General features: G+C 45.0%; 1 protein-coding gene across 10 annotated transcripts in view; it reads right to left on the reverse strand.

The window, feature by feature from the left end:
* Nucleotides 1–833: 833 nt before the first annotated feature.
* The window catches only part of LOC108942153 (transmembrane protein 108-like), a 52,088-nt gene continuing 32,591 nt past the window's right edge, over nt 834–20,330 (reverse strand). For all 10 annotated transcript variants that reach the window (XM_029252188.1, XM_029252186.1, XM_029252192.1 and 7 more), the window contains 3 exons: nt 5,912–6,988; nt 5,315–5,469; nt 834–1,966 (listed from right to left, as the gene is read on the reverse strand). In XM_029252188.1, coding sequence (XP_029108021.1) covers nt 1,850–1,966; nt 5,315–5,469; nt 5,912–6,988 — 1,349 coding nt within the window. In that variant the 3' untranslated portion in view covers nt 834–1,849. The remainder of the gene's footprint in view (nt 1,967–5,314; nt 5,470–5,911; nt 6,989–20,330) is intronic.

The raw sequence follows: 20,330 nt of genomic DNA on the forward strand, positions 1-20,330 counted from the left end.
GCCATACATACCTACAAGAACACCACCTTTACCAGCTCAAACCATCTGCAGCACTCCACAAACTTAAAACCAACCCAATCAACAAGACCACACCCCTTTAATTACCACCAGCTACCTCTCATTAGCCACCTGCCACTAATTTTACCAATTTTACCTCCTGCCCACCTGTAACCCTGACTACCCTGTTCTCTTCTCATCCGTAGCCGTTGACCGGCCTTCTTGGGCAGATCCTTTGCCGGAAGATTTATTCTTTAATCATCTAAACTCAACTTGAAACAAAAAGTATAATTTAAAATTGCAAGGAAAAAAAACACATAATCAATCACATCATCATCATATTAAATTACCATTCTTGATCAGTTTGTCCATAAGCAACACTCATTAGCTTCTAGCCACTTTCACTTTGCTCTATTTCCTCATCAATTAATCAGTCACCACAAGCACAGTACAAGCGGAGATGCACCTCAGTTATTTCACTGGGTGAAGAATACAGCTTCCGGTAACCTCTCAAACCCTGGCTGTGGATTCCAAGTATTTACAGATTCTCCATCAATATCTACCTGCATTTTATACAGCGATCTCGAAAGGCCCCAGGTAACAGCAAAGCGGACGATCGTGCGTCGGAGCGTTCGAAACTTCCCCCTCTGTTCGGATTTACCTTCCCGTTCATCGGTACGGGATATGTTGGTTCCGTCACGTGCGCGAGGAGGCTCCAGCCGTGCGGCGTTCGGGACTTCTTCCCATCCCCGGCGTGTTAGATTCCGTTTTTAAAATGTTTGTTGAATGAGGTTCCGAGTGCTTCTTAAATGAAGAACGGGACACAATCGGTCGGCCCATTGAGGCTTTTCTCCTTTATTGCTTAGCAGTAAAAAGTACAGTAAATACATGTTACAAAAAAATGGTAGGCCATCGCATACAGCAACACTTTCCCGTACCCTGCATTCCGTCTTTGTCAAAGACCCATTTCTTTTCTAGGTGCTCCTGCGTCATCGCCCGTTTTTCCTGTCGCCGCTGCCATCGTTACAAAATCGTCCCTTACGCGCAGGGCAGGCGCGTGGGTCCACCTGGTCCGTTGCGTCGGGCGAAGCAAAGAATGCGGAAACGGCGACGGAAAAAATTATTACAACATAAAAACGCTTTTAATATCACGCGACCTCGATACGAACCTAATGATTTTAAATGATGTTATTCATTAAATTGACTTTTTTTTTTCTTTTTAAAATATTCCATCAAAATTCTCCTGCTACGCTAACAAGGTGAGCCATAGTGCAATACAGCCTGCGCTGCAGTATCCGGTCCTCTGAGCAAAAGCCATCCTTGTCGCAGTCAAGTAAAACACAGTGCTGCTGGAACCGCTCAGTGAAGCCTCCCGGGCCAAACGTCATAGAGCGTCGTAAATATGGAGTAGATGCAAAAATCTTCTCCGTCGTCAGGCCCGTCTTCGGAGCCGACGCGTGCGAGAGGAGCCGAGCCCGCCCCGGGGAGGGGGCGCCTTACGCGGGCTTCTCGTTTTCGATGCGTTTTGCATTTGAATGCCAGAAAATTTTCTCAGTATTCCCTACCTCTTCCCGGTGGGCGCTCGCTCGCCTGTCGACGAAAGCTGTAACAAACGCACGCGTACTTGTGGAAAAATACATACAAACCATATCACAATTACACATTTGTAGAAAATTTACATCGCAAAAATATGCCATACCCTCATAGTACTGTAAATAGCATCTGCAATTTTCATATACCTGTAATACTTCATTTATTTATTTATTTATAAAGGCCAGTCCGTAATACTTATAGTACGTATAAAAACAGGTCGGCGAGGTTGCCGAACGTGTTTTCGGCAATGAACGTCTCTCTACGAGTCGCAGGTCTTCTCCATGTTGATGAAAAGTGTCTCCTGACAAAACGGGTTCACGAGCACCGCTCCAGGGTTGCCGAAGTCTCCGTTTGGGGGCAAACAGGCCTCCTGCTCCTGAAAAACAAGCAACGGTCAAACGGGATTAGTGGGAGCCATCGTACGGGATTGAGGATGCGACGGCTTCCAAAATAATACACTCGTCCCCCGTATTCGGTCCACAAAAATCCACCTCTTCGTCGATATACGCTCGCCGCCCATTTTATTAGGTACACCTGTTCAACTGCTCGTGAACACAAATATCTAATCGGCCAATCGCATGGCAGCATCTCGATGCATTTAGGCATGTAGACACGGTCAAGGCGACCTGCTGAAGTTCAAACTAAGCATCAGAATGGGGAAGAAAGGTGATTTAAGTGACTTTGAACATGGCACGGTTGTCGGTGCCAGACGGGATGGTCTGAGTATTTCGGAAACTGCTGATCTACTGGGATTTTCACGCACAACCATCTCTAGGGTTTACAAAGAACGGTCAGAAAAAGAGAAAATATCCAGTGAGCGGCAGTTCTGTGGACAAAAATGCCTTGTTGATGCCAGAGGTCAGAGAATAATGGCCAGACTGGTTCGAGCTGATAGAAAGGCAACAGTAACTCAAATAACCACTGGACAAAATTGGACAATAGAAGACTGGAAAAAACATTGCCTGGTCTGATGAGTCTCGATTTCTGCTGCGACATTCAGATGGTAGGGTCAGAATTTAGCGTAAACAACATGAAAGCATGGATCCGTCCTGCCTTGTATCAACGGTTCAGGCTGGTGGTGGTGGTGTAATAGTGTGGGGAATATTTTCTTGGCACACTTTGGGCCCTTTAGTACCAATTCAGCATCATTTAAGTGCCACAGCCTACCTGAGTATTGTTGCTGACCACGTCCATCCCTTTATGACCACAGCGTACCCATCTTCCGATGGCTACTTCCAGCAGGATAATGCGCCACATCACAAAGCTCAAATCATCTCAGACTGGTTTCTTGAACATGACAATGAGTTCACTATACTCAAATGGCCTCCGCAGTCACCAGATCTCGATCCGATAGAGCACCTTTGGGATGCGGCGGAACGGGCGATTCGCATCGTGGACGTGCGGCCGACAAATCTGCAGCAACTGCGTGACGCTATCGTGTCGATATGGACCAAAATCTCTGAGGAATGTTTCCGGCACTTTGTTGAATCTATGCCGCGAAGAATTGAGGCAGTTCTGAAGGCAAAAGGGGGTCCAACCCGGTACTGGCAAGATGTACCTAATAAAGTGGCCGGTGAGTGCAGGGTGTCATCCCTCATTGTGGCGCGTTTTTATTATACGGTGCCACTTCAAAGTGTACAAACCCTACAGGGACACTCGTTATTCCTGCATTAAATATTAAAATAAACATCAAATAGACTTATAACATGAATAAGTGACTATGATTTACACCCCCCATCCTAATTACCTGCTTGGTTTAACCAGTGCAACTTAGGCTTTGTTTATTTTTTCACCTGCGCTACTTCTGTGTTTCTACTACACACATGACTTCCTCTAAAGTAACATGTGGAATTGGTCATTACACACCTACTATGTGACATGACAAACAACGATTCTCATCAAAGAACCAAGGGACACGAGGGTTTTGCACGCTTTGGAGCGGCGCTGCGTGAGGCCTGAGCGCACTGGGGCCTGTAGTACTGCTCTCTCAAGAGCAGATGGTGCTGCAGATCGCTGTGAGAAACCACGGTGAACCACTTCTACGCTGACAAATAACTGTCATTCCCACTAAAACCTAACTGACTAGTAGAGGAATATGAGTAACGGCGCTCATTTCATCACTTCGCACCCTGCAGTCGAAGGGGTCCCTCAAAAAAGCACCGTGGCGCATTCATCAGCCGTCCAACTGTCGACTCGAGGCACGCCGGATCGCTTGACCCGCGTGTAACGGAGTCCTTGGTTCGACCCTTATGTAAGCCCGTAAAGTACGTACTACCAATTCCTTCCAGGCAGACGGAAAGGTGTCCGGGCCCGTTTCGACTCGTGGTCCGACGTTACTTTGCGATGACCTCGTTATTTTACACTAAATTAAATACGAGAGTGCGTGCGTACCTAGCGCTGCGAGGAAGTTTTACTCACTGTGCATTAACGAATACATAATACTGCGGGGAAATAACATGGTACACCTTTACTATACACAAATCCCCGGGGGGGGGGGAGACAGCAGGCTTCCTGCAACAATGGGAATTGATCCCCCTTCTTGTGCCTGTGTATGAAATCATATTTGTGACAATATCCACTCGCTGGAGCCTGAGGACAGTAAAGCTTATGTACGGTAAATCAAGGCGTCGCTCGAGAAAAGAAAACGGTTCATAAAATGTTTCTTCTCTGCCGTTTTGTGCGCGGTCTCTGCTGTCATTTGTAAAAATTAAAATTACAATGAAAAGAGAAAAAAAAAGCTTGAAAGTAATTTCAGCTTTTTACCGAGGCAGTGCGCTCGCATTCAGTTTTACCTTAGTAACCCTAACTTCAGTTTAGTGCCTGGCTAACCCAACTCGATGAAGAGGGGACGTTCCTTTCGATGGCACGCGATCGGCCTCCGGCCATTAAATAGGCGTCAACAGACAAAAAGTGCTCAAAATGTCTCGCATTCTGATAATTTTGGAAATTATTCACAAAACTTTGAAACATTTCAAATGGCACTTATTTCCCAGCAGCACTTCGAAGTAATTTGTTATTTGTCATAGGGGTCCCGTGACTTCCCTCGGTACTTTTTGAGATTGCCCTTTAAAAATGAGCATCTTTCATTCCATTTTTCATTCCAAATGGTAGAATCACGCAAAACGGGACACGCTTAGTCTTCTTGAGATATTTACTTTGCGTGAAAGGGTTTTAAAAAACAAAAATTTAAGACCGTGAACAAATGTAAAATGCCTTCAAATGTACGAGTGACCCAGTGTAAGTAGCGTATCTAGCAGCGGAAGTCATCTCGGCGAACAAGATGTGCGGCCCGAAAAGGCTCTGAAGAGTCCGTTGGAAGTCGCTTCGGAGAAAAGAGTCTGCTAAACAAATAAATGCAAATGTGAAAAACGGTCATTTTCTCCATGTGCCACCGCGTACAAAAAACACGCTTAAAACAGGCGGAATATGTTATTTGTAGGCAGAAACATTACATTTCTATACGTACAAATGTCTTCTTTCAGTAAATCTAATAGTAACATCTTCATCAGTTTGCTGAAATATATAAACGTGCCTGTATCTTTTCTACATCTGGATCTTCCATAATAACACTCGGTCTCCGCTTAACCTCCAGGCTGTGCGCCTGGACCAGCGCGAGAGCAACGGCATGAACGTCAAGGCGTGGCATCGTGGGAATAACTTGCGCGAGAGGCCTGCCGAAGGCAGCGGTCTGTCGGGTTTGCGCCGGCCACCTCCGCGGACCCACCTCGGCCGCATCCAGGGACCGGATCTCCTTGGGCAGGTCCACAGCGTGACGGTTGAAGTAGTCCATGGTGATGCTGTTGTTCCAGTAGCTCATGTTGTTCTCCTGGCTGGTGGCCTTCTTCTTCTTCCGCATGCAGCACACGGTGAGCAACACAGCTGCGTGGACAGCGAAACACGGCAGGACGTTTTACACACGGCACGGCCTCCGTTCGGTGCGCTGGCGCGGGAATAAGGTTTTCGGAAACTTATTTCGGACGAGTTCGCATTCGGCATCTTTTTCAATTTATCTGAGTCCACTTTCATCCTCTGTGTTGTTGCATTTAGGATTCATTTTTATGTCAGAACACCATGAAGGTCTTTTGTGACAAAAACATATTCATTCATTCACCCATCCATCCATCCATCCATCCATCCATCCATCTATTTTGGCTTTCATGTGTGATAGAGAAATTAAGTGCATTCCTTTCTCCCATACTGTGCAATAATGGTTAATAATTATTCATTCTTTAACTTAATAATACTTAATAATGCTGCAATGTTTTGCTGTCCTGCTCCGCTTTCCTACACAACACTAAGTCCACGAGGGTACCTCACTCACAGCAGGAGGAGATGGGAACGCTGACGGCCAGTATGATCCACGCAATATCCACCTTGCGCAGGCAGACGGCACTGCTGGTGCGTGACGGGTCCGGGCGGTCGCCGGGCCCTCGAGGGGCGGGTGCTGAAAGAGGGACCGTGCCGTTAAAGAAGTCGCTGGTGGCGGTGGAAGGGGCGTCTGTGGCGAGGGACCCGGGCCACCGCGAGGTCTGTTGCTGACCGAAGCTGCTGCTGCCTCGCGGCAGGAGGGAGTCTGTGGCATTGGCCAGGAACCAAACAGAGTATGAGGTGTCGGTAAGGGGTGTGCTGCTCTCCGCGATGCTGGACCCCGAAAAGTTTATGGGTTCCGGGAGACCGGTGCGAGCGCTATGAGACGGTGGGGCAGAAGGTGGAAAAGAGGCCGGGGACAAGGAAGAGGTCACTAAGGTAGATGAAGGTGTGTCTGTGACAATCAGCACTCCGGACTTTGGGCTCTGGTTCTGCTGCACGCTGGTGGACGCCTCGGGGTCACCCAAGTTCACCTCCCTCAGGGCGATGGCGTGAGGGCGGGGCACTTCCGACTCTTTCGGCAGACGGCTTACCGCGGCAGACGAGGAGGAAGAGAAGGAGGAGGGGTGGTTCTTGGTGGTCAAGCTGCTGTCGGTGGCCTCCTCCACCGCCCGCCGTTCAGCGGGCGCAGCTTGCGCGGATCCCGTGGAAAGCCTTGCGTTTTCAGTGCTCCCTCTTACAGTGGTGGACCCCGTCTCTCGCAGGTCCCGGCTGATGGAGCTCAGACGAGCCCTGGGTCGGACCCAATCCGCCACGCTGGCGCTGCCTGGTACAGAGCCGGGGCTCACGAAACTGCTTACGCGGAGTCCGGCTGCGGGGCCGAGTGCCTCGGTCGACCGGAGTCCGCGGGCGGTTGAGGGTTTGCCGGGGGTGCTCCAGCCCTCACTGCTGGAAGCCTCGTTCCAGGGAGCAGTGTGGGCGAGTAAGGCGGGCAACAGGTTTCCGACAGCCACGGAGCCAGTTTCCCGAGATCCCCAACTGGGACGCAGTCCCGTGGACCCCGGCGGCCCTGCCAGCACTGCCACAACACCTGTAGAACAAAGCGGGTGAGAATTAGCAGAAGCTGCAGTGGTTTGTGCTGCCACCTATATATATGGCATGTCTTAGTACGTGTGTATATTATATAAGATTATGATGATATAGATGATTGCCCAGTTTAGGTAAGACCCCGATACAAATACGAAAAACGACCGCGGTAATTTCACTGCAAACTGCAGGTACACAAAGAAACTGGCCCATTCATCTCTCCTGTACATGAAGGACTATCATCGCAAAGAACATTAGGAATGACATGAACGCATTGGTGGGATGCGGACCAGCATATCAAGTTATAATGTCATGTGGTTACTTTTCTCCCAGAATAGCTCCCTTTCACGAGGCATGACGAAATATTTCATTACCAGACAAAAAAGCCCCAATGTGGATTGCTAGGGTATAGAAATGATGTAGACAGGGGAAGGAAACCACTCGTGCTCACCGTACTATAAATGCCAACAGAGAAATAACATTCAGCAAAAGGGTGAGACTTTTTACTCAACTATGGCGTTCTTCACAGCTCTCAGAATTAAAGGCCACAGAGCACAAGGGATGCAAGAGATGGGGTAGCACCTTTTCCAGCATATAGCAGAACAAATCCACAATTTTCCAACTTCTACACCAAATGCTACATGAGGGATAATGGGGAAAAAAAAGGTTGCTAAAATGTTGTCGGTTAAAGCTGCCTCACTTGATCTCGATGAGGGGTGAACGTGCTCTTTCTGGGGTTTTCCTTTTCTTCGTGGTAAGTCACAACGACGGCAAATGCGGCACCAAAAGTATTCACTAGGCTGCAAAAATAAGTGGCAAAAATACTACGCTATATGAAAATACTTCAAACACTGTTGCTACGGAGTCCACCCTATGAACCGGTAGCATGGGAGTAAAGACGGCCCATGACAGAGCAGCACAAATAACACGCACAACAGGAGAGGAGATGGTCTGGAGGACCCACGGTGGGATTAGTCCCAAACGAGAGACACGATGTCCTGCGACGCGTGGACTCGATGGGAAGCCGAACGCTAACGTAACCGATCGTTTGTTTTTTACCCTTGTCTTACGGTTCACTTCTGTCCATCCTCTATGTAGCACAGGACCCAAACCATTCTCAGAGGCCTTTGAATAAAAATGGCCAATTTAGGCAACTGCAGGTTTACGATTATAACATTTTAAACGCAAATCTCGTGTAAACACCCACGTGCTGTGTGAGAATGAATGAAATAGACCGAGGCTCAGGTAGTATCTGTGGGCCGCTTCGCATAGGTGCTGCGTTTGTTGCTATGGCAACATAAGTTTCTGTTCCCAGGGGAAGAGACGGAGCGAATAGTGGGCGATGTGGGAGCCGGCATAATCCGCACAGCATGCCGAGTGACGCAGCTAGAGTCCGCTGCAAACTGTTGTAATCCTCTACCTGGCTCACTTGCAGCAGCCCCCAGTCCCGGGAAGCGTGTTAAGCGCAAAGGTAATGGGCCGTGTCACAGTCAAGCCGGTGTCTCATTCAAACAGCTTAGCGGTGTGCAGTGCGTCATTTGCAAATCACAAAGTGCTGGAGTACGAGGTGAGAATGAGACAAAGCATGTGCTGTCACAAGCATTGCAACGCACCGTGACACCGGGCTCAGCCCCATAAATACCGATTTCTCGACACATTTTTCAAACAGCAAATCGCTAACTTTCCTCCAATGTGCAGCATACAAATGAAAAAAATCTGTGAGGTAAAGGCTGAAGTAAAAATTAAAACCACTTCTGAGACACAGTATGATTAAAAAAAATGTTCAGATAGTGTTTCAGGACCCGAATGTCAGTACTGAGTATCAAACTCTACAGCGGTATGTTTCTCAATCAAAGTATTCAATCAGTGTTACTGTGTGACACATACAGGTGGTTGCTCTGAGACACTATTAGGTGTCCCTAAACTCTTTCTGTGATAAGCAGCCAAGAAATCCAATGACAAATTGCTCTGGGCAAAACCGCCACGAAGAGCTTGGACAAAATTCGTGATTCGAGCCACGGGCTTCTCGGTCACGTCATACAGATGCGGGAGTTGGACAGCGAAGAAGATGGAGGGGAAGAAAATTGACGCCTTTCAACTACATTGCCAGCGTTTACCCTGGACGGCCTGAAAAACAGATGCATGGGCATTGCAGCTGATCATACCAAAGACAGCGTCAGAAGCTCAGACGACACGCCTTCGACTCTCTTCTGACACATCGTGCGGAGAAGACGATCAATGGAAAAGGACATCGTGTTGGACAAAGCGCAAGGTCAGCGTAGAAGAGGAGGGCCAGCTGAGCGGTGAATCGGGGCAATCGCCACAGCCACGGATGGCCCACTTTTGAGTCTTAGCCAGCTGGCGCGAGACAGGACGCTTCTCGCAACAGCTATCCGACAGAGTCGCCACGAGTCGACGCCAACTCGGCGGCGCCTAACAACAACAACAAAAGTTTTTCTGAAGAAAGAACAAGTGCATAGTTTTGGCCATAAAGACCAGAGAAAGTGTTAAAGAATACATGTTATTCAGTGTCCAATTTACACTTGAAGCTCCAGCTGAGATGACTCACGGTACAGGTAAATGTAAGGGTTTTAAGAGTGAACGTTGCAGCAAGGCGTTCATGAGCGAAAACTGAGCAAAAGCTACAAAATCGTGAGGACAAGGGTTTGGCAACCTATTCCAAAAATTACGAGTTTAACGAGTTATGTCCACATGAAAGCAAAGAAGAAATCTCAGGTAAAAGTTTTCCACCTTTGCTTACTCACTGGTTTTCCTTCCATGTCTCCAATGTTAACACTCCCAAGGGCCAAACTTGTTCCTGTTTAAAAGTTGGGGTACGAGTTTTTATGGAGGCCGAGTGACTGCGGTCCTCGAGAACAACCAAGGACCCGTAGCTATCCTATCGTGAAACACTGACATAAGTAAGAGTACACCAGAGTGGTGTCGGTTGCCCCTTTGAACCCAAATGGCAACACTTCAAACTCACAAAGTCCCTAAAGTCTCGCTCACCCCACTGCGTCTGATGCTAACACAAAAGCACGGGCCACTGAGGATAAACGGGTCATAAATATATGCAAGCAATTATGGTTAGGCCACATCTATAATGAATCGCATACTGGGTAGTAGCGTGGCGCGCAGTGCCGTAGGTTTGGATGGGGCGAAGAGGGACACACAGACAGTGTTTATCTCGAACGTTTTATCGAACACCGGCGCATAGAGAAATAATGCTCTCGGTCCAAGGACCCCGTTTCCTTCAGGACCTGCACTTGTAGCCAGCTTTCCCAGCCTGCTTAGCACCCCCAGGCTCTCTCCCAACACACTGGCGAACACAGTCACCCGTCATTTCCCCCAGAAGTAACCCCAGTGGTTGTACACCTACGTTCCACATTTTTCCCATAATGCAACTATTTACACCAAACACATCTTCCCGCCTAAACACAGTAACGCGGGTCGTTACATAAGCTTAACTCTGAACCACAGGAGTCCTACCTGATTTGCCAAACCTCTCACGTACACAGTGCATGAACCGTGTACCCGCTAGTATTAGATATCTTGGATGACAGCTGATGATTTATAACCTCATCTCACTCATTTTTATTCTAACCCCCCCAAAAGTAGGGCCCAGAAGGTATCTAATGGCTTTTCTCTGCTAAGCACCTACTGTTTGGTCTAGCTGATCTCCCTGCTGACTAAGAGCTCAACTGATTTCTAGGGAAACCACAAATGCGTTGGGACTGTACCTGCAAAATCACCGAACGACAACACCAAAAATGAGGCTAAAGTATAGGAGGATGATAACATCCTTGATGCAAAGAACCATTTGTAATAACATGCTATTTTGCCCTCCAAAGTGTTCCTGCACACCTTTTAAATATTATGCCAAACAGAATAAACAGTTTCACGCGTACGTCAAGAAAAAGATACCTATTATTTCTGAATTAATGGACCTGTGTGCATAGCTCAACATAAAATTGTGCCAATAGTTACTCGATGCCAGAGAAATGTGAGATGATTCCGTGTCAGCTAAGCGTTGTTTTATACCCTAATGCTGGAGTACCGTGAGGTTTCAGAAATGTTAAAAGATGACTGGGACTGACAGCCTTTGACCAAAATTGCACGAAGCATGGAAACACCCACACACTCTAGGACACAATACTACCGCGTCTATGAATAAAATATGAGCAGCAGTCTGCCAACAAAATGGGACCATTAACATCAGAGGCATGAGCGCTACCCTTGAATGCTAATACTCAGGCAACAAATTCCAAATGTCAATACATCCTTATCGCTCCCATCATCTGGAGCCAAACTTCTTACGGAAAAGTGCAGCCAAGAGCAAACGATTCATGTGCGGTAAACACATTATTAATATTCATGGGTAGCCTGGTTCATTGGCTACATCATGTTTTAGTAAACATGTCATCTAAAATGTTCAAGCAAGCAGTCACTTCCAAGCATTTGTTGTCATAAGCATGCTTGCAAAAATATGATTAAAAAATGGTTTTCAGTACCATAAGACTGCTTTTTAACGTTTAATGAAGAATATTTCGTGTTCCGTGCTGTCAGCCTTCATTAGGGGAATCGATCAGCAGCAATTGCCATTAACGACAGTTGCAGTTGGCACCTTCATCTTAATAAACAGATATATGCAAACAAACAGGCTACGTCTGGAGGATTTACAAAAACAAAAATGAACACAGCTCCACTGCTTTCCTGCTGTCATCCTCCTGTCCTCTTTTTACACTTGAGTTTTATTGTTATAGCTTGTTGACGATGCAAAATAAACCCAGTGGCACTTCAAAACCCAACTGTCCATTTCACCGGTGCCATCATCATCCTGCTTGTAAGGAAGAGGAGTCCTCCTCCCGCCTTCTGCTTTGCCTTTCTCATCTCTGCAGTTACCAGAAACGGAAGCTGGATACAAACATCAGAAATCATGTCTCAGTAAAAGATACTCGCAGTCTCATTTCCCCAATGTACAGCACTTCTTCTCACTTACCCTTCAAGCACAATGCTTCATAAGTAAATGCTTTCTACTCAAATGGTATTCCAAGTGAGAACATCATGTGAGAAGAACATACCCGGAAGTCTCCGTAACATGATCTTCACTCGCTCACTTTCATTAACCTTTGGCTCGCGGCAGTTCAGAGCCTATCCCGGAAACACCGGCACTAAACTGGACGGGACGCCGGTCAGAGCAGCCGACCGTGCACACAATCATTCACAGAGTCACACGCTAAGAGCACATTTAGAGTAAGCAATTAACGTGAAGCGCGTGTCTGTGGACTGTGGAAGGAAACCGGAGCACCCGCAGGAACCCCATGCAGACACGGGGGAACGTGTAAACCCCACATAGACTGAGCTGGATTCAAACTTACACCCATCAGTGTTATTACCATCTGTGGAATCCTCAGATTCCATGAAATACCCATGGCTCGTACAAAATGTGGGACTATACTGCACGGATTAACATACAGCATATCATGGAGATCATCATCATCATCCTCCCCTTAAAAAGCTTGTTCCCTGTCTAACAGTGTTATTTCACTGAAGCCACGTTCTCCCCTGCAAGGCACCGCAACGTTATTCCAACCGTACGACATGGACCGGAACTCGCTGAACACGCACAAGTGCATTCCTGCTCACTTGGGACACAAAGTTTGGATGTCAAAACAAGTCCTTGACACGGGTCTTTGCATCAGTGGGCCAGTGCTTTGAGAGATTAATGATGGAATTTTGGTCCTTTGGTTACAATGCATCTGTTTCATTTACGTGTCCCCAGATTGTGCCGCTTGTCAACCTGTACGAGCAGGGAAAATCAGAGAAAGGCTCCTTGAGACCCTTTTCTCCACCGTCATCTCCTGCAAATGAAAGACATCCCTTGTACGCTGGTCCACAGTCACTCCTGTATTTGATCTCCTACATCAGCTGCCATGGATGCTCAAACGGCGGGCACATTTACCCGCAGAAGATGAGCCCTCTCCGTTAAACTCCATTCTTTTCAATCACTGCTCTTTAAAACTGCTACATTAAGCCAACAGGAAGGAGATATATATTTTACATTCATTAATTTATCTTTGGACACTTTTCTCCAAAGCAACTTACAATTACTTACTCATTGATACAGCTGGAGCAATTTAGAGTAAGTACTTTCATCTTGGTACCACAGCTGGAGGTGGAATTCGAACCTGCAGCTTCTGGGTCTAAAAGCAGCAGCTGTAATCACTGCGCTACCAGCTGTCCCCTCTCTTTATTACTTACACTCTTTACCAGACTCGCTGATGTGTGAAAAGAAGAGACGGAGGCCCACCATCTAAATCAGTATACGTAACCCAAGTGGCCGTATATGGTTTTTTTAAAAAAAAATTGTTAAACAGATAATGTAGTACATGTTCATTGACCGAGCAAATAGGAGATCAGGGGAGAAGTGAGTCTGAAAGAGGCGAGTATACATTGTACACATTATAATATTTCCTGTTGTACATGTTCCGTTGCGTTAATGTCGACTCTAACAGCAGGGCATTTCTACAAGGTTCTGTCTTTAAGTTGTGTTCTAAGGGTTTAAAGGGGTGCATGCATTGTCATCGTGACTGAGTCCATCTGTCTTGCGATTGTTTGTCATCTTCCTTTGATGCTTCCAACTTTTCCAAGCTGAAATTCCAATCTTGTCATGATGTGTCCTATGTATGACAATCTCAGTCTTATCATTTATGCTTGCAGTGAAAATTCTGTCCTGATTTCATCCAAGACCCATTTGTTTATTTTCCTGGTTGCTCCAAGTATCTGTGATAATTTTCTTTATCACCACAGTTCAAACAAGTCCATTTTTTCAGCCTTTCCTGCAATTTCAGTGTCCAGCAGTAACAAAAGCAACATGGCTTAAATAGCTCCAGTCTTGAGTTTTTGGGGATATGTTGGCACTTTTAGAAATGTTTCTAGATGTTTTTCTGCAGCTCTGCCGAATGCTAGTCTTTGCTGCATCTCTTCACTGCTGGACCCCTTACAATTGATCCCGAGAGGCAGAAGTCGTTCACTGCTTCGCTCTTCGACATCGACGCTTAAATTTCTACCGTTGCAGTTTTTTCTGTGAAGATTCTCAATCGTCCAGGTAATGGTATATCTAAAAAACGAAGCGTAAAACAAAGGCAACTGGACTTGCATGAGTTTTCTTGAAAACGTTTCACCACTGAAACGTTCTGAACTGAAGAAGCCACTTAGATGAGTGGTAAAACGTTTTCAAGAAAACTCATGCAAGTCCAGTTACCTTTGTTTTAGCTTCGTTTTTTAGATATACTGTTCCAGTTGGTGGGGTGGGGTGGACCAGGTCCTGCTCTCCAGTGAGTCTGGGGTTCGAATCCTGCTTGCGGTGCCTTGCGATGGCCTGGCGTCCCGTCCTGGGTGTGTCCCCTCCCCCTCCGGCCTTACGCCCTGTGTTACCGGGTAGGCTCCGGTTCCCCGCGACCCCGTATGGGACAAGCGGTTCAGAAAATGTGGGTGTGTGTGTTCCAGTTGTTACAACTTTCCTTTTCTTCTGAATTAATTGCCGTCCCATTTTTTCACTTGTCGCGTTGACTTCTTCGTAGAATTTAAGATCATATTAACCTTTTTACTACTCATGCATCACCAGCATGTGCAAGATTACAATTATCATTCCTTTCATTTTGAACCCACACTTCTCTTCCATCCGTTTATGTGTTTAATATGTAAATTTAAAACAAGTCAACACACATTGTTGTCTTGCTCCTTTGTAAATTTGAGCCTTTCTGTCTACACAGATATTCCAGATAAACCCGTTTTCCAACTACATTCCACATTTTAACATGATCAAAATAATCAAAGGCTTTGCTGTAGTCTGTAACATACATATAAAACTCCACTTGGTATTCTTTGGCTTTTTCCATTATCCACTGCACCGCAGCCCTCTCTTGCGTTACCCATTCTTTTCTGACTCCCACTTGTTGGAATAAAGTGATTAGCGCCTTGTCTGTTTTCCCTGTGAAGAAACAGTCCTTTCTCCTCCAGTGGCAATTCTTTCCGGCAGTCCCTTCCAGGCTTATTTTACTTTGTGCATGGCTAATTTTTTTGTCATGTGTCTTTTACATTGGTATTTCGGGTATATAAAAATTGTTCACAAAATCTGAGTTTTCCAGTTGTCACCTTGCTCCTGTTCTCATGAGGCCCATGAGTCCAGAAGATCTAAGACGTGATTCTTCCTTTCCTTGGTCAACTTTGGAGTGCCAGATGCAGACGCGTGTCTTGCTTACACAGTCTGTTAAATACAGCTTGTTCATGGCGCTAAGATTTGTGGGCTACTTCTTCTGCATCAAATGTTGGGACTTAAACTTACAGTAAGTGACAGTTATATTGTCCACTGTTCCCGATATTAATTGGAAACAGGCTGCATTTATCCAATGACTGCTTCCAGTCTCCATTTGTGCGGCGAAGGTGATTTCATTACTTCTTGCTTTGTCCTGTCCGCTGTATTACATCCTATTGTCGTATGGGGCCGAGAGAACCGGGACGACAGGACCCAAATGCGAAGTCGTTCATCTGGATTCAGGGGATAAGGCAACTTCTCGGAGTCGGGGGACAGGCAAATGGTCGATCGATCGGTGGTTGGAGTCAGAGCGAGAATCCATGGACGAGGTCAGGAGATGAAGCGAAAGGTCGGTCGGTCTGCAGTCGGCGTTGGAACGAAGATCCGTGGATGTGGTCGGGAAACAAAACCGAAAGACGAGAACAGAGAACAAGTGTTTAGTGTGTACTGGACATGACGAAGGAGGGCGGCTGTCTCTGACAAGATTCCGCAAAGGTATGGGAGCTGAGGAGGGTCTTTTAAAGGATGAGCAGTTAGTCAGGTGATGGACCATAGTCAGGTGCTGTTGGTTGAGTAGTGGGCGTGGACGTGACAGTTATGTTTTTCTGAGTGTCTGATACCAATTCTTTTGAATACATTTTTCCCCAAAACGTAATTTTTTGTAACGTTCACCCTGTCCATTGAAAAAATGACCTTGGCACTAAACTATAATTACTGGTTCAATGTGGAGCTGACTTGTGGTACTATATAGATAGCCTACCAATAAAAAGTCAATTGAATTAGTTCTTGTTAATATTACAGATTTAACATGAGAAGCAATTATTTAGAATAAAGGCATATCATAAAGGAGCAGAGAAAATAAATTATGAGAAGATGGATGATTAACATACTGTAACTGTCAACATTTCAAGTGCTACCAGCAAGTTCATCAACGTTGGCAGCAATTATTCTTAGCCAAAATTATCTAAGAACACAATGATTTGCTGCTAACTTTTTCTCCAATAAACATAACTTTCATTATGCTTAAAGAGAATAACGAAGGTAATACATTTTTCAGGGAAATACATTTTCATCACACATCATCTTTACCTCTTTTTTCAACTGAGGTAAAATCAGATTTAGGCCAGTAAAATTACATTATAACTTATTTACATATTTACACCCATTAAGTGTGGGAGTGATTCATGGGAGCCATATATTTTGCAATGAATGCATAGTGTTAAAGCATCTTAAATATAAATGGAGACAGTCACATCCATAAAGGGAAACAGCCCATTACTTTTCTAGTCTGCCATCATTCATCCCAAATTCCTGTGACATCAGAGTCAATGGCTTCCCTGGAGCTGTCACAAATTGCTAAAAATGCATTGTTTAGCTCAGTGGCATAATCAAATGACCATGGATATAGATCATCTTCATGTGACTGATTCTCTGGAGACTTAATATTGGAATGACCAGGTAATGTAGTGCGTCGCAGTGTTATTTTTAATCTACTGATTTTCCAGAATTATCAAAAAACAAATTAAAAACGTGATTGGCTAAGGAAAGATAGATAGTTTTTTTTAAAAAAATGCTTCATTTAAATAATTTATTAATTATTATAAATAAATAAATATAAATAAGTTATTCTAATTTATTAGCGATTTTAAAGCATACAGTGGAATTAGTTGTTTGTCACATGACTGAATCCCCCCCCACCCACTTCTTCAGTCACCCAAGGATAAACTTTACCTACACAATCAAGGGGACCGAAGGACAAGGAGTAACAAGAATGACATCCGACAGCAGTCTTTGTTTGAGAAGTGGCCAAGTAACTATTAGTTAATAAGATTTCTTGACCGTATTTCCTGACTTCAGCACAGTTGCTCCCATAAAAATGGCAGTCCAAGGCTCAAGGGTACCTTGTGATCTACATACTCTGTTTTATTTTTAATGAGCTAAAGTATCCCGACGATCGCTGACATTTGTGCACAAAAAGTGTTCAAAGGAAATGTTCAAATCATTAATACATCTTTGTCTCCAAAGTACAGTCATGTAAAATCTGCCCCTCAGTCCATTATGTGTAACCGCATTAGGAGAGGCAGCTACTGGCGCTTGAACTTCAAGGGGTTTGTTTTTATCCTTTTCTCCATGGCTGGGAGTTTTTTTGTTTTCCTCTCCTCAGCTTCCAGCTGGCTAACTTGTCAAGCTCTACTATACATAATCTCTGATTCTGTAACTGTCCTACTTCTATCTATTTCTCAGTGCTCTGTGTTACTCTGAAAAGAGTTGAAATGAATTGACTAGAACCATAGTTTTTTTTTTTTTTTTAAAAAAAAAAAAAAAAAAAAAACACACATTTGGTAAAAACTGTAGTAAAAACTACCAGTCACTGCCTTATGAAATTTGACAGAACAAAAGCAAAAGTAAACAATTCCATGTTTCACTGATCACGTTAAAATGCAGTCTGAGAAGAACCTGTACAGAACTTGAATTATGAGTCTTATTATAGGCTAAAAATGATAAAGGAATGCAGAGGGTGCACCCAGATGTCAGCTGTGCGTAAATGTCTTTCCTGGGAATAGAAAGTGCACTTCCTGTGGGGGAGCACGGGTGGGGAAGGGTAGATCCGATGTGCACCAGGAGATAGCAGCCAGCGACTTTTACTCACACAACGAGCTAATGGCTTCCTGTTTAGTGAATAAACGACAGAAGTCCAGATACAGGACGTTTAATTACCGTCCTTCAGTTTAAGAGCCCTTTCCACAGGAAGCCCAGCACATTCATAACCATACAGATACTACGTGCATGCATGTGTGTCATGAGGCCAACTCCACAGTACGATGAGTCTGAAACAGGATTCGCTCACTTTTTCCTCTCTGACTTTCTCCAGCTATTAGTATCATGGTGAGACCGTGGAATGAGGAAAGTTGCATAAATTTAGTCAGAGGAAGGCAATACTGAGAAGAGAACACAGATGCTGTGTTACAATATCACTGGCGCTATCACTGGAAAACATGCCAGCCCATTATGACAGAGTGTAGCAGTGTGTGTGTTTTTTTTTTTTTTCCCCAAAATATCATAGTTAATTTACATTCATTTATTTAGCAGACACTTTTCTCCAAAGTGACTTCCAGTGAACTCTATGTAGTGTAATCAGCCCACACACCTTATTTACCGTGGTGACTTACACTGCTAGATACACTACTTACAAGTGGTCACTCATCCATACATCAGTGGAACGCACACTCTCCGTCACTCACACACTGTGAGTGAACCCGAACAGCATGTCTTTGGACTGTGGGAGGAAACCAGAGCACCTGAAGGCTTACACTGCTAGATACACTACTTACAATGGGTCACTCACCCATACATCAGTGGAACGCACACTCTCTGTCACTCCCACACTATGGGGGAACCTGAACAGCATGTTTTTTTTGGAGTGTGAGAGGAAACCAGAGCACCCGGAGGAAACCCACACAGACACGGGGAGAACATGCAAACTCCACACAGACTGAGCGGGGATCCAACAAACGTCCTCTTGCAGGTGTTGTGAGAGACAGCAGCGCTACTCGCCATGCCACCGTGCCGCCCAATAAAAATGAAAGTTCAGTAATAAGTAAATTTAAGTCATTACAATTACTCATTTAGCTTGACTTACAGTTTTTTTTTTTTTTTTTTGCAGTCGAAAAAATCGTAAGTCAAACCATCGTAAGTCAAGGAGCGTCTGTACCATATGGCCCAGAATGGGAGTTGGACATTCACAGGGTTCACTGAAATGCCTTTGAGAGCGAGACCACAACTGTGCTAGAAACTGAAAATCATCACGAAAAATAGGCTTCGCACTTCAGTCCTCTACACACTGACCGCATTCTTAGTTGTTCATAGAGAGGCTCTGGCTGAATTTGGATTCAACACCAAGGAACATCTGAGGAGGATATAGTGCAGGAGAGCTCTGTCTTACAGTCTGACTAACAGATGGGCTCAGGATTGTGAGCCTTCTTTCATGAAATGATATCACACTGTCATGCGACAAAAGCCCTTTTGCGATGATATGGATAGAAAGCGATACGAACAAACCGAACGTCAATAATGTGCCGTGGCTCTAAGGAGCTCTTTGTACTTCATGGGTGATAGACTTTCTAGAATTTGCATCAGTAGGATTTTGCCACTGCAAAAGACTGCAGACTTTAACCCTGGTCCCAGAGAACTATAATATAGAGGGTTTGTATGATATCATACACTATTGCTGGTAAATGAAGTAAAGGTCCCGTTGAACACTCTTATTTAGGATACAAATGGATATATTCACATTCATTTCATTAGCTGACACTTTTCTCCAAAGCAATTTACAATGGTTTATCCATTTCTGCAGCTTTGTTCTTTTTACTGAAACCGTTTTCAGGGTAATTACCTTGTTCGAGGATATTATACCACAGTATTCAGGATTCAATCTGCGACCTATGAGTCCAGAGGCAGCAAATCTAACGTCTACGTATTTATTGCGCAATCCGGCAGCAGAAATGTGGAACCAGATGGTTCTGCTCGCTTCCACAGTGTTCACAGCTTATGTATGGTGCTCCTGAGTGTCGGTACCTGTCACAAGATGAGGAACATTGCACATGGTTGTGCGACAAATTAATCAGCCGCCGAATAAGATCTCGAAGATTCATTAATTTGTCTATTTTCAGACATTTTAAATTAGTTTTATTTTTATTGTAGCTTCAAGTTGATTGAAGACGTTAAAAATAAAAGGTGTTACAAAGTGTGTGCGAAACGTGTGCCATCTTATTATGGATCGTTGACAGACACTTGCGGTGATTTCAAATAACCTCTCACTCCTACTCTGTTAGGGTGCATTTTACTGCCAGCTAATGGCTATGAGTGGAAATGTGGGTCGTTTTCACTCCATGAAAGACTAAAATTTTAATAAGTACAGCAAGTGGTACAAGCAAGAAAGAAAAATTCAGTTCCGTTGTAGTACGTTCAAATGGCAACCCAGTCATCGCTAACTAATTCTATAGACATCAGGGAATGAGTGAATGAACCC

Source organism: Scleropages formosus, chromosome 5, assembly GCF_900964775.1.
Source record: "Scleropages formosus chromosome 5, fSclFor1.1, whole genome shotgun sequence".
NCBI classification, from domain to species: domain Eukaryota; kingdom Metazoa; phylum Chordata; class Actinopteri; order Osteoglossiformes; family Osteoglossidae; genus Scleropages; species Scleropages formosus.